At 32.4% G+C, this 14,134-nt stretch overlaps 1 protein-coding gene across 3 annotated transcripts; it reads right to left on the bottom strand.

The window, feature by feature from the left end:
- Positions 1-2,510: 2,510 nt before the first annotated feature.
- LOC131046690 (cellulose synthase-like protein E1) lies at positions 2,511-12,736 on the bottom strand. 3 transcript variants are annotated; one of them, XR_009358468.1, is made up of 4 exons: positions 12,063-12,736; positions 11,520-11,906; positions 10,291-10,431; positions 2,511-10,132 (listed from the first exon to the last, which is right to left on the bottom strand). XR_009358468.1 is itself a non-coding variant. In XM_059209051.1 (2 exons), the coding sequence occupies exons 1-2, from the start codon at positions 12,320-12,322 to the stop codon at positions 11,535-11,537; spliced, it is 567 nt and encodes a 188-aa protein (XP_059065034.1). In that variant the 5' UTR covers positions 12,323-12,732; the 3' UTR covers positions 11,232-11,534. The 3 variants fall into 3 exon arrangements, 1 of the variants encoding a protein (XP_059065034.1); XR_009358467.1 differs by having other exon boundaries at positions 2,511-10,121; positions 12,063-12,735; XM_059209051.1 differs by lacking the exons at positions 2,511-10,132; positions 10,291-10,431 and having other exon boundaries at positions 11,232-11,841; positions 12,063-12,732.
- Positions 12,737-14,134: the final 1,398 nt, after the last annotated feature.

Genomic DNA, 14,134 nt, shown 5'->3' with positions numbered 1-14,134 from the left:
TGCATCAAGTAAACATAAATATTCCCCTCATGCTTCTAAATCTTCAATATACTAGTGAAGCAATTTGATCAACTTAAGAAGAAAGTGGATGCTATCCTTGTAGTTCCGACTCAGTTACATTAAATAGATGTTTTTTATGAAAATAAGGATTGAATTTATTAGCTATAGTCAATGGCTTCTTGATCTATTGGTGAATTTGAATGGTTCTTAATGAACCCAACAAGAATCAAGTCTTGCTAAGTGCATGGATCCTACGTCTTGAAAAGGGATGAGGTCAAAGATCATTCCTTGGGTGAATCTAGCACAATGGATACCCCTCGGTCCATGGTTCTTATGATAACTCTTGTTCTCCACCAATAAAGAAAGAGAAAAACAATTTCATTCTTCCACATATTTGAAAAAAGGGAAATTTTCATCTTTATCATCCAAAGAAGAACAAGAAACCAACTTTTAACAATCCCAATTCTACTTGATTTGATGACACTACTTCATGGATTGAATAGATTTTGTAGGGTATTTATGATCTCATCATTTCCTTTAATATTTGTGTTGTGTTGATTTTTGATTCCTTAGGATTGGCTAATTCTTTTCTATATCATTTCATAAAAAAAAAATCATGGGATATTCTATCTATACTTTCAAGTGTAATGAATTTTTAATTTATAATGCCTACAAAAGATTGGTTTTACCTAAATTCCTATAAACTAATTATAGCTACCTATATTACATTCTATATTTGATTAGCTTTTGGACAAAATCTCTCCTTATACATACCCTTGCATAAATATTTGAATCTCCCTACACAATTAATTCATCTAAGATTTCAATTTTGTTAAGTGAAATGTCAATCTACTCCAAGATCATGTATAACCACTATTCTTGTAGAAGACTCTAAATTCTAAATATATTGAAATTCATTGGATTTTAAGATCTAACAAATCAAAACAATTGACTATTTTTCAAGAAGAGGCCTACACCATTTGACATCCTTGGTTCTCCATTAAGGGCATTGTCCCTTTTCATTTTATTAGGGAAATCTTCTAGAAAGAATCCTCTTGAGAGGAACTTTAGTGTATAAGAATCCCCTATTTGATTTTCAATTTAATTTTTCATTTTTCTTTTGCAAGATAGGAGCCAATAAAATTTATAATTTGAGCAACCCAATTGAAAGATGAATTTCATTCTCTAGGCACAAATTATTTGATGAAGATCTTGATTGATGAAATAGAATTATTGATATTTTTTCTTAGTCTCACTTGCTCCTCTTAACGTTGATTTCCATTCTCAAAAGATGAAAGATTCCTTAGTCTATTTCAAGAACTATTTTCATGGACATTATTAAAAAAATATTTTGTTGAGATATGATTGATCATTAAAAAAAATATGGACATTCTTTTCTTTCCTATTTGCCACTCATGATATTCATGAATTCTTTTTATATAAGTGTTGTTCTTCCTTTGGAGCCGTTCAAGTTAGAAAGATTCTTCTTGCCTTTTTGTGCACCTTTTCTTGGAATTTTTCCTAACAATTGCTAGTTTATTTTTCAATTAAATTTTTGATTAAATTCATGGTGATTATGCTAATAATGATTTACCAAACCCTCAAAATTGGTTCATAATTTGTTGTTCCAATACACTCACATGTGATTTCTCACTATTTCTTATGGAATATTTAAATTATTTGTATAGTTAAATGGAATATCTTAAGAATGCATTACATATAAACATGTCATAGTCACTATAGTTGATCACTATTATTATTTATAAGTTTATAAAGTCATTTTTCATCAACTTAGAGACAATCTATAACTAGTTATAAAGCTTACTAGGAATATTTTCATAATAAATATGCCAGGTCAATCATAAACCCAATTAAATCAAAGTTGCACACATTATGTTTCTATCATCCCTACATTTATGCTTCATTAAACTAGTTTATTAAATGGTTCAATATAGTGCACAATTAAGGGTGATTAGGCTCCATAAACTTAATTACATAAAATTAGCATGCATTAGGCATTTATTACCTTTAATTTGACATGTGATGTGACCAATAAAATTATTTGTTTAACCAACTGTTCAATTGCAACAAGCCCTTTATACGAGTAAGGGAATTTGTTATTTTTTATAAATTAGTATGTTAAAAATGTATAATGCCTCAATTGTTATCATTTAAGGAACTAGAGTTACATTAACTAAAACTTGATATAAAATTAAGGACATACAACTAGGTGAAATTCGAGGCACATCGTGATAAAGAAAATGAATAGCACTAGCTTTTGATCTCACTTTTGAACTTGAAGCACATGAAAGTGGCATAATTTTTTAATGCATTTTATGTTTTTATTTAAATTTTAAATAAAAATATTAAGTTATATTTTTAAAAATGACACTTTTCTTTAATAATTAAAAAATACAAAATATGACACCCTCTCAAGATATATTCTCTTTTCTAAAGCATGATATTTATTTGTTTAGTTAAAAAATAATATTTATTTAAATAAAAGGTGAGAAATCATCAATAATATGAAAATGGAAATATACAGTTAAGTGTGTTGTCTATGCTTCCACATTTTGCATACGTTTACCAGAGCATTTACGTTTGCCAGAGCATTTCCAACTGTAAGAGCTCGCCATAATCGCCTTTCCTTGATGCCAGAGCTCCCATTTTGGTACAAACTGGGAAATAAAAGCTGCCCCCGACTGTCACCAAACACGTACCGAAAGCAACCGTACTTACTGTGCGGGAGCAATATTTGAACTTGAATGCTAACGGAAACGGAACAAATAGGAACGGATGGTGGCAAAGGGAATGGGCCCACACCGGCCCACAACGCTGAGTGTGTGATGTTTAAGGGTGGCCAGAAAGAAAAGGGTATAAACAACGTAGATGAAACTCCGAGCTCAAAAATCTCTGCCTCGTATCATTTGGCCGATTCGCTATCAAACACTTTGCTTGTCACTTCGAAACCCACTTTGGATGTTCCAAGTAATTTACATCTAGGACGACACGCCTTTTATCATCCACATCCTTTTGTCATTCCACCAAGATTTTATAGAGCCTCCTCCCACAACAATTATAAACTCTAGAGCATTTTGTGCATACGCACATACTGGTAAAAATGGAAATAGGAGAACACATGGATCTAAAATCTGCAACATATGATAGAAGTTTTTTGTTTTCAATCATTGTGATGGTATATTACAGGTCCAATTAAAATAAAGAAGTTTTTTTGTTTTCAATCATTGTGATGGTATATTACAGGTCCAATTAAAATAAACTAACTCAACAAAAGTAAGGTGAAATGAGACATATCATTCTACATATTTCATAGGGGTGAGTGTCTTTTCTCCAACTCCACGTCAAGCTTGAGAAGTCCAGTCCAATAGCTTCCTTCTTCTCTTTCCTTCTCAAAATCTCTATTTTAATACTCAACAAGAATGCAATAAAAACCAAAAAGAAAAAACAATGAAGTGAAACCCCCAAACCCTTCAAGACATGAATAATATATAGGAATTCAACTTGAATCGAAATGAATGGGGGAGGTGTGAAGCATATTTGTATACTCTTTTCGATGACCTTTACAAGGTGGCTCATACAGTTGCGAGTCTTGTTGTGAATCCCAAGTTCATTAATGAACCATGGAGAGTGGGGGAGAGTGGGGGATGGAGAGTGACTTGTCACTTTTTTAAGGACTTCAAATTCATTGTTACATGGTTTCCGGACTTAAGAAGGGATGTACTAAGCCCTAAGGATAGTATCACATATCTTCATAGTCTCCAACCCATAGGTATAAATCCTAGGGGTCTAATTTTGACCTAAGATCAATAGAATTGACCTTTCAACACCCTTTTACAACCCATTCAAGTACAGATCCAAAATTAAAATATAATGAACGTTCTCAACACTTATCCATATTTACATGCTTAATTACATGATTTCACATTTCATACCTCCACTAAACAACATTACACATAAATTCTAATATTATATAACTCCAATCACAATTTCATAAAACATTAAACAACAAAACTCTAATTACCTTGTGGATAAAAAAATGATTCACAATATATAAGGTTACAAGTAAGTATTTTATTTATTCTAGATCTAGTTCATGTTTACTTTGACATAATTATTCATGCACACTAGCCATCACCATTATATCCAATACAAGTACAATTGACCATAATTGTTAGTCTTAATATTTCCATCATTATAAATAACTCACTTTACTAATGTGTCAAGTAATTCAATAGGACCAACAATTAATCCCTATCTTAAGGGAGATAAAATCATTGAAGGGAGTTTAACTTTTTACTCAAATTTATATTTACATTGGCTAGGGTTTACTTCATGTGCTTCTAACCATGAGTATTCATCCATTCTATATAGTTTCTTTGAAGGTATCCACTACCCTTGCCAATCCTATGATCAACACCCACTTTAGGGAACACAAAACGCATTAGTATCCATTTGTTTAAACCTAGATTTAACATTACTCTTTTTTCCACGTGTTAATTAAATTGTTCATTATAATTCACCTTTCATTTCATAAGACATTTTTAAAAAGGCATCAGTACATAACATAACTATTCTAATTAAGTATCAACTCGAATGATAATGTTGAAATGAGATGCAAGAGTCATCAAAATCAATAATAAAACACTAACCAATTTCACTTGCTATTTCAATGGATTCATGTATCATAGAATTTAGAGGTGAGAGAGTGCTAAATTCAAAAGGGATTACCAAGGCAAACTTCCACCTTTTTTTGGTGTCCCACAAACACTCTACTCCTAACAACTTATTATACTCCCTATTAAAAATGTCTTAGACAAAGCCTTAACTCTTAGAAATTAATCTTGAATAGGTACCATGAACTTGTAATTGAATGACAAACAAAATTAAAAAATCAAAAAATTAACTGAGTTACACTCTAAATGCTTGTAACCAATGGAATCTTGCTATAGTTTTATTTTCTCATGATAAAAATAGAACCCATGTGACTCATTAACATAGTAAATCAAACTTCTAACTATAAAGAAAATCAAATACAATCATCTATGAAAATATTATAGTGATAACGTAATAAAGAATCATAAATGATATGAGATTTCGCGTAATTCTATTTTGTTTGCTTTGTAAAACCATATGCCCGATTATTAGGTGTTGAGGTGTGCGCCCAATTATCCTGTCGAAGCGTTTTCTACAGGCTGCCTTCATTTCTTTCCTGCAAAATCTGCATTATTCACTATGGTTTTCCTTTCTCACTTGTCTTCTTTCCTCTGATCATCATGTCTACTGAGCCACCGTTTGGATTCATTATGAGTGTCTACCCAAGCCCCTCCTCATGCTTTGGTGCAGACACTCCCATTTCCCTCAATGCCTCCACTCGTCAGGTCTCTTTCAGAAAGATCACGGATTTGAGACTAAAGCGTCTCCTCATCCACGCGGACCCTCCAGTTTTGCTTGCAGTAAAGATGATTCTAGGTAGTGCCCATTTGAGCAGGGAAGAGTACCCGTGAGACAAAACCTGCATCTCTTCTATATTTGTGGCTTCTCTGTTGGACCAAAAGCTACCCAAGCAAGCTGTTTGGAGCCTTACCAAGGAGCTTTTTCCTGAGGAAATTCTTCAGGATTTCCAAGAAATTTTGAATAAGGCCCTCCACGACTCTGGGGCACCTCGGCCAAGCAACCGGATCCTCTTCAATGCTCACAGAGAGCTCATTAAATACTACCCTTTCCTACTGGATTTGAAAGGGAAATATTTGGACAGACACAGAGTATTTGCTGGAGTTGGTTTGAGTTATCTCAAATGGCGGTTTTTAGGAGAAAATCCGGAGGATCAGGGAAAAGAGGAGGACCTCTTCCAATTTGCAAGCCTTAACGGAATCCTACCTATGAAAGCTGTAGATGCAGAGCCCCAAGCTAAACAGAGTCGCGGGGGTGGTTCAAGCAGAGGCCGTAGGGTTGCGGGTCGTGGTCGGGGTCGTCTAGCAGGCAGAGGTCGAGGAAGAGCAAGAATTGATCTACACCAACCTGATCCTCCCACTGCAAGCTAGGCTTTCTTTTCGTTGCTGTGTCAATTTCCCTTCTTGATACTTAACACATAATTGTATAAAGTTTATTTTGGTTTCTTATTATGCTTAAACTCTCTGTTTCTAGGTAGTTGGGAATCTGCCATATAAACGTTTCTAGTTCCATTTTCTTTAGACTGCTTAATTTTGATGGTTCTGTTAAAAAAGTGGACAAATCATAAGTTTAATGGTCTCCTATCTATTGTGGAAACCATGTTTTGTTGGGATCGCTGAGAATAGGTTTTTAATGCTATGAATCTCAGCTAAGAAATTACTGTAATTAATTCAAATTAATATAAATCTCGGCTCTGCCTTTACCGATTAAAAAAAAAACCATATGCTTATCTAGTATCCAATTTTTCATTCATACTTAAAAAAATCAACTATCATTAACTCCTACCTCTAATGATATGCAATTCTTTATTTATGATAATTCTATTTTAGAAAAACTGTCTTCATATATTCATATAAGAAATTAAATAACAACTACTTTTAAACTATTCATTAAACCATCCACATCAATGTTAAATTTATTCTCTATACTAATTTAACTTATATCCTTAGTGTTGCATCTTAAAATCTTGTTCATCGTATAACCTAATAATTTTTAAAGAACACTCATTTCAATGATAGAAAATAAATCTTAATCAATAAAAATAAGATAAATATCTATAACATTTTACTCAAATTGAAAGATAAAATTGACTATAACATTTAAGGAGAGTGGTCCGTAAAAACTGATTAGCATTTAGATTGCTAACAAGAGTATTTGTCTCAGCTTATGGCATCATTCACAGGATTCCGACCTGAATGGATGATAGATTCAAAAATTAGCTTCATGTCCTGTGTTACTGCTGCATACCATGTTTCAGTTTAAGATTTGCTATTATTAGTTACAGATAAAACATTATCTCAAACTTCATAAGTCAATTTTTTAAAATCGAAGTTTCAGAACCCTGCGATAGGGCCGAAGCTGTTGAACAGGCAAGCACCGCAGCCAATGTAGAGAACACAGTGATTGAAGTAGGCATTCTTCCCTTGTCTTTCCACGCATAACTGTAGGTATGTGATGGATCACACGCATAACGCATAATCCGTTATATATTTAGAGTTCTATACTTAAGGTTTTATTTTAGGTGATTTGATTTGTGCATGCTAAATGGATAGAACAAACAAGTTCAATTACAGTATATTTTTAGGACTTATTTATATATAAAATCCCCTGTTGTTAAGTCTATAAGACGAGGAAGAAGATTTCTATCGAGACATGGTGTAATCTAGTTGAATGAAAGAAAGATCCTTGTGTGTATCGGATCAATTTCGATTTTGGTTTAGGAAATTTCTAAGTTCTATAATTAGAATTTTATTTTAGGTGATTTGTTTTGTGCATGCTAAATGGATAGTACAAACAAGTTCAGTTGCAGTCTACATTTAGGACTGTTATTCATATATAGAGTTCCCCTGTTTTCAAGTCTGTAAGTCTGAGGAAGAAGATCTCTATCGAGGGATGTTGTAATCAAGTTGAATGAAATAAAGATACATTGTGTGTACGAAATCAGTTTGGTGTTTGGTTTAGCAATTTTCATGTGTGATTGAAAATCTACATTTGGTATGAGAGCCGTTGCCAAAAGACAGAAAGGAGAAAGATTTGCAGTTTTTCAAAGCTACTAGCCTCTACCACCAAAGGAGATCAGATTAGGTTTGAAAGTCGTAGAAGTCTGAAAGATTGTCATCACCATAAGACAGTTCGTAGGTATTTGTGAATTCGATCAGCTAAATGTTCAGAGTTCTTTAGGTGATGGCAGATTGAAAGCTGTCAATCAAAGGTAGTTTCGAGTAAATCTAGATTATTTCTTTCAATAAGAAAGACTGGCGAAATAGTGAAGAAAGAAAATGGAAATTTAATATGTGAAATGATCCTAAATATAATTTGGTGAAAATCAAAAAGGAAAATAAAGAATTGGAAGAATGTTAAAGTGGTTTAAATATATAATAATATTGGTTTTTAGAAAGATAAATAGAAAAGTATAAAGAAAAAATACCTACATAGATCAATTGCTTGCAACATGCAGGAAGAAAAATGAGCGTCTAAGATTGATGCCTTCAATATGTGAAGCAAGTGATTTATGTTCTTTGTTTGATACAAGTGATGTAATTAAAACTTTTTTCGATAAAGAGAGTGAGGTTGAAAGTAAGGATGTGTTTGAATCTATAATTTTTGTAGATTGTGATATTAATAACAAATTATGGTATAAAAAATATGTTTATTTTAAGATCATGAAAAAAATAGACTATGGAAAAAAAGGGTTGAAAAATATGGGCAAGAATTAGAAAGTCTGTTCAATCATTTACGAGACCAAATGAGAGTCTTGAATATGGTTAAAAGATAGAGATATGTTACAAGTGTTACAGATTCACCCAAATCAGAAGAAAGAATATAATCTATGTATTGCTCATTTTCTAAAGAGAAGGACATAGAAAGGAAAACTGCTGAGATCTTCATCATTGTTCTACTTGTGAATTGAAAAATCACCATCAAAAGACATGTTGGAATAGAGAGTAGAATAAGCAATCAATGAAAAATTCCATGCAGTAGATTGATGGATTCAATTGAAAAAAAAAATTTTAAATATGTTTAAAAGATTATATAAGCCTAAATGTTTGCGTGCAAAAAGAAATAGCAGGCAAACAAAATTTGAATTTGAAAGACTATAAATATTCATTATGTTAAAATGATGACACTATCATTTGTGAATGGCTAAAGATAAAGGCAGACTGATTTGTTTTTTTAAGCTTTAGTTTGCATCCGTCAAAGTTCTTAGAAAATTAGATGTCAACCTGTTCCAAATAAGGATTTATCCACAATTTGATTAAAGGAGAATTTACAGGTCAAAGAAAGGTCATTCGAGCTGTCATCCAAGAAGAAATTGATTGTGTCAAAGCTGATTTGAGATGAAAGGAAGGTTGAGCCATTGTTTAGTATATCCTAGGAGTAGAGACTAAACCTCGATTTTAATGAAAAAAGCTGAACAAATTTTAGTGTATATTTGAGAAAGAGAAAAATAAATAAATTTGGGTATTTATTTTAAAAAATTATGTTAGGGGAGAGGATCTAGTAGTTGAGTATCTTAATTTCACATTTCTCAAAATTTTTACGTGAAAATTTCAAATCGCTTCCAATTTTTTTACAGCAGCTTACTTGGCAAGTCCCCTGCTTATAACTAAGGTTTCAGGGCCACATCATCAAATATGATGCCACATCAACATGCCTTTTGTCAAGGTATCCAAAACAACCCAAAAAATAGGTGAGACCAATAGTTGCGCATAAGGGGCCCCATGCTTGTGCAGCTGATGTGTCATCACATGATTGATTGTTTTTTACAACTAAAGGGTACATTTCATTCAATATGGATATTAAATTCATAACTATTAGTGCAATGTTGTTAAAAAAAATGGACATTAAATTAATTAATATGTGTATTAAATCAACAACTACTATCACAATAATTGAAACACAGTCAACTACTAGATCCTCTCCCTTAAATAGATTTATTAAACTAAAATGATGATAATGTTGAACAGCGAATTTCAGAGGTTTGATTTTTTAACACTTCAAATGGGTTTGCTCGGCATCAAATAGAAGCATGATGGTATGTGATGCATCTCATGCATTTAATTTGTTCCATACTTGATGCATAGAACAAACAAGTCCAATTGAAGTTAAGGGCTGTCATCTCAACATAGAGATCCCCCTGTTATTGAGTCTCAAAGGAAGTCCTATATCCAGACATGATGTAATCAATTTGAACCTGTAGCAATTTTCTACGTATTGTTTGTGTATTTCAAAATCTACACAAATCATAATCCACAGACAACATAACAGAAAAATGAGATGGAATCAGGGATATTTGTTATTACCAGAAAATTAAGGGCACCGGCCTTAAAATTATGGGGGTGTCCAGGTCGCTTTTCACGGGACACATAAACAAGACTGGGCAAATCATGGCCCTCAACGTTAATGTCTTTGACCCTTTCCAGCAAAATCTGTAGGAAGGCTTGAACAAAATTACACAGAAATATTTAATAAATTGGAGATATTCAAAACTATTTAATAAATCTGTAAGTAAATTGATAAAAATATTCCCCATCAAAATTTTAAAGAGTTGAAACAATATGATTTTAAAGATAATATTTTGACATTGATTTTTCTGACCTGAACTATACTCGGGTGGTCTCGTGAAGTCATCTCCAGTTTCCATTCTTTCAAACCATAGTCTTCTTTATATTTATGTTCTGGAGCAATGCCTCTTTCAACACTTGTATTTATACAATATTTCATTTCCTCGTACAATTTCTATACAGATTTCAATATCAAGTATATCTATTAATTTCATGAGCTGTAAGGCTTCTAGAAAAAGGCAGAGGAAGGCGAACAAATAATAATAAAAGTGATGAACATCAAAATATGTTTTATAGATATCACATTAACAGAGAGTTTCAGCTCTGTTTTACATAGAAAAGTTTAAAACGGAGTGCTCTGTTTCGTAGCAGAGTAAACAAAAAGCCTTTTGTCAGATAATTTGAGCATACAAAGAGAACACTGTTCTCTGTTTTTAGGAAAAAAAAAGAAAAAAAGAAGAAAGACACTTTTATTTAATGAGGGTCATTCAGTAATTGAGTATCTTATTTTCATGTTTTTCAATATTTTATCTGAAATTTTTCAATCTCTCAAGGTTTTACAGTAGCTTACACAACAAGTCTCCTGATTACAATTAAGGTTTAAGGGTCATATCATCATATACGATGCAACATAAGTATGCCTTTTTGTTGAAGTGTCCACAAAAGACCTTAAAAAAGTTAAAATTAGATACATAATTGTACCCTAAGTATATTTTACTGATGCATTGATATGGCATGACATGTTTTGTTAATTTTTAGATCTAAAGAATATATTTCATTCAGTTATAGATGCTCTCATCAAGACTGACAACTTCAAAATTACATCTATTGAATAATATTAATGAAAATATTAGACATTAAATCAATAAATATAACTATTATTGAAACATACTCAACTAAAAATTAAACCATATATTGAACAGCTGCTTTTATGCATACATAAAAATAAATATGCAATGATATTTGTAACAGCATTTAAAGGAAAGGGAAGCCATTCAATGGAGAGGCTAGCCATACCTGCAGTAGAAGGAACCTATAAAACAAGTAATGTAAAGAAAAAATAGTATACGGAAATGAATCAAACTTATTAAATGTTTTCCACAGACTAAAGGCATTGGAGGTAAAACGGGACAGGTTTAAAACAAGGGTCATTGGGATTATAATTTCAATAAAACTTTCCATTCTTCAAAGAAGATTACTAATCAATTAAAGTCAAACAAACTAATGCCAATGAGTGTTAATATTCTTGTGAGCTACACATACCTTGACATTTTCCCATTATGTAGTGAACGAGCTGTCACTTTCATTGCCATAACATTCAGAAAAATATGCTTCTGGGCATCTCTGCTGAATAGAATACTTGTGGCAAAAAGGAACCCAACTCTTTGCAAAACGTGAAGCTTCCAACAGAGCATAAAAGGTGAGTGGGGATCCTCCATCATCCAATACATAACATGTCAATTTTTCTATTGGATAATTAAAAGCCAGCGTAGACAATACAGTGTTTGAAACATCCAGTGGAGGTTCTTTATCAGGGTCAGCCGTGCATATAAATATATCAATGGGAGGTAGCTCCCTCCCAAACTTGTTCATGAACAAGCATAATCATATTACTCCCAGGGAAACACGTTTCTCAATCTTATAAGAAACCTAACCCATATTTATATAAACATGTTGGTCATTTGTTATCTCATTCTGAAGGAAGGTGGATCATGTTGATGAAAAAAAAAAATTATACCATTAAATCTAAAAATATAGCAACCTAATATGACAATCTGGGCAAATTTCATCTGTTTAATTATCTACCTTTTAGAGAGTCTTTCTGGGTAGGTAAATCGATCCACAGGCCTCCACTTGAAGCTCATCTCTAATACCCACTGGAAGGCCAAACCTAGCTCTGCACAAAATAGCAGCATCCACGGTACATATCCTTCACTTGGCATATAATGGATCCGATAATATATAAGCCCCAGAATTGCACAAAAATATACGCATCCATAAACTCTGTTTATCTTTGCAATTGGCATTGGTACTGTGGTGTAAAGTGGCGAATCTGTGAACTCCATCTTCTCCTTGATTCAGTTCAATTATTGAAACCATTTGAAACAATTTATAACAATGAGGCATTGCCATCCCACTTAGCTAAACCTCGCATCTTTCTCGAACATCAGTTAGTAACCCTAGTTTGCAAAGATTCCATTACTGTAGTTTCTAATGTTGTGGCATCTATGAGGTTATAGAATCCAAATTTCAGAGTCAGAATTATGTACTACATTCCCAACTATCCCAAGAGATTTGACTACCTTCCCCTTCATTTTGGGGCATGGGGGTTTTGGTTGTATGACTCGGATATTCTTGCCGGGAAGCCTGGCCACACATTGAGCATCAGCTGTATAGAAAAGGAGGACGACATATTCGATTCATATATGAATAGAATTCTAAGATGATTAATGGATGCCTGGCCACACATTGAGCATCTAGGGTACGATAACTTGGACGAAATATTCGATTTATATATGAATAGAATTCTAAGAATTATTAATCATAGCTGATAGCAGTTCATTCACCTAATTTTGTCCAATATTCAAAGGTAAAAATAAATTTTTATTTTTATTTTTATTTTTTTACCAGAATGAAATGTAAAGTTGTTATTAGTTATTTGATCATTAAAGAGTGGCTTATTTCAGTGTGTTTTGAGTATTATTTTATGCTTGAATTTTGTGTCTTAGTGTTTCTATAATATTAGTTTTTGAATTTTTTTTTAATAGAATTATATCAAGAATAAAGATTTGTTAGACACATACGTAAACAAAACTCTATATCTTTGGATTTATGTCCTATTATTTTAAGAGAATAGATTTTTGTGTGAAAACCTAACCCCACATGAAATTCTTAGATGATGACCCACATGGAATACTTAGATGATGATGATAGCAAGAGTAGTTATGATAATGAGAAAGATTTGTTTGACCTATATAGAAACAGAACTTTAAGAATTTGTCACACCCCTCATAGGATCCTAGTTGCAAGCAAAGCCTACATGAAAAACATATAAAAAGACAATAAAATATTCTCAAAAGGTTGAAATTCTTAAAAGTGTGTATAATGTTATGTTTGGCTTAGATTTTCATGTGGAATCCTAGTCGCACATTAAATACTTTTGTGATAATAGGGAGAGTCGTTAGAACAATGAGAATGATTTACTTAACCTATGTACAAAGAGAACACTACGAACTATTAATTATAACATGCAAAATATTTTTTCTCAAATGTGTAGAGTGTTTTGATATTATTTGTTGTCTTATGTAAGTTCCTTTTGTATTATAAGGTGTCACTTCAATTGCACTTGTATCCCACCATTTTTTGTGGGGCATTCGAAAGATCCAATTCAAGAACTCACATTTATTCTCACATTTTGTGTAGTTAAGTCTCTTATAATTACCACAATCAACTATTTTGCAACCACTATTTTATTAGGCAATAATGTTTTCTAGCGAGTATTCTTAAATATTTTTCATAAGGCCTATGATAAGGTTTATCTCTAGAGATAAAATTTTAATGTTCTTGGTGATAAAATAGAATCCTTTTGGTGTAATATTTATTTATTCTTATCAATTTATTATAGGAATCACATCCCCCTTAAAGAATATTTTCTCTCTTAGTTACATAATTCCTTGGAGCCCCAAAATATTATGTTATTTGTTGGTGTTTCCAACCGATTGCCTAAATTCACCTAATAATGAGTCAAATATTATCAACGAGAACTCAAATCAGTGGCCAACAAACAAGATCTCAATCAAAGATTGAATGATCTCTTACACTTTAGGTTCTGTGGGACCTAGGGGGTGACCCTTTGCAATATTTAAATAATTTGCAAT

The sequence above is a fragment of the Cryptomeria japonica genome, chromosome 7, assembly GCF_030272615.1.
Source record: "Cryptomeria japonica chromosome 7, Sugi_1.0, whole genome shotgun sequence".
In the NCBI taxonomy this organism is placed as follows: domain Eukaryota; kingdom Viridiplantae; phylum Streptophyta; class Pinopsida; order Cupressales; family Cupressaceae; genus Cryptomeria; species Cryptomeria japonica.
The sequence above is the reverse complement of the archived record's forward strand: the minus strand, read 5'-3'. Positions and strand labels throughout refer to the sequence as shown.

Excerpts from the sequence above, each read along its gene's own strand:
- LOC131046690 (XM_059209051.1), bottom strand. The coding sequence starts at position 12,322 with ATGGAGTTCACAGATTCGCCACTTTACACCACAGTACCAATGCCAATT. Across the intron at positions 11,842-12,062 it reads CCAGAAAGACTCTCTAAAAG|GTTTGGGAGGGAGCTACCTC; the intron begins GTAGATAATTAA and ends GTTCATGAACAA.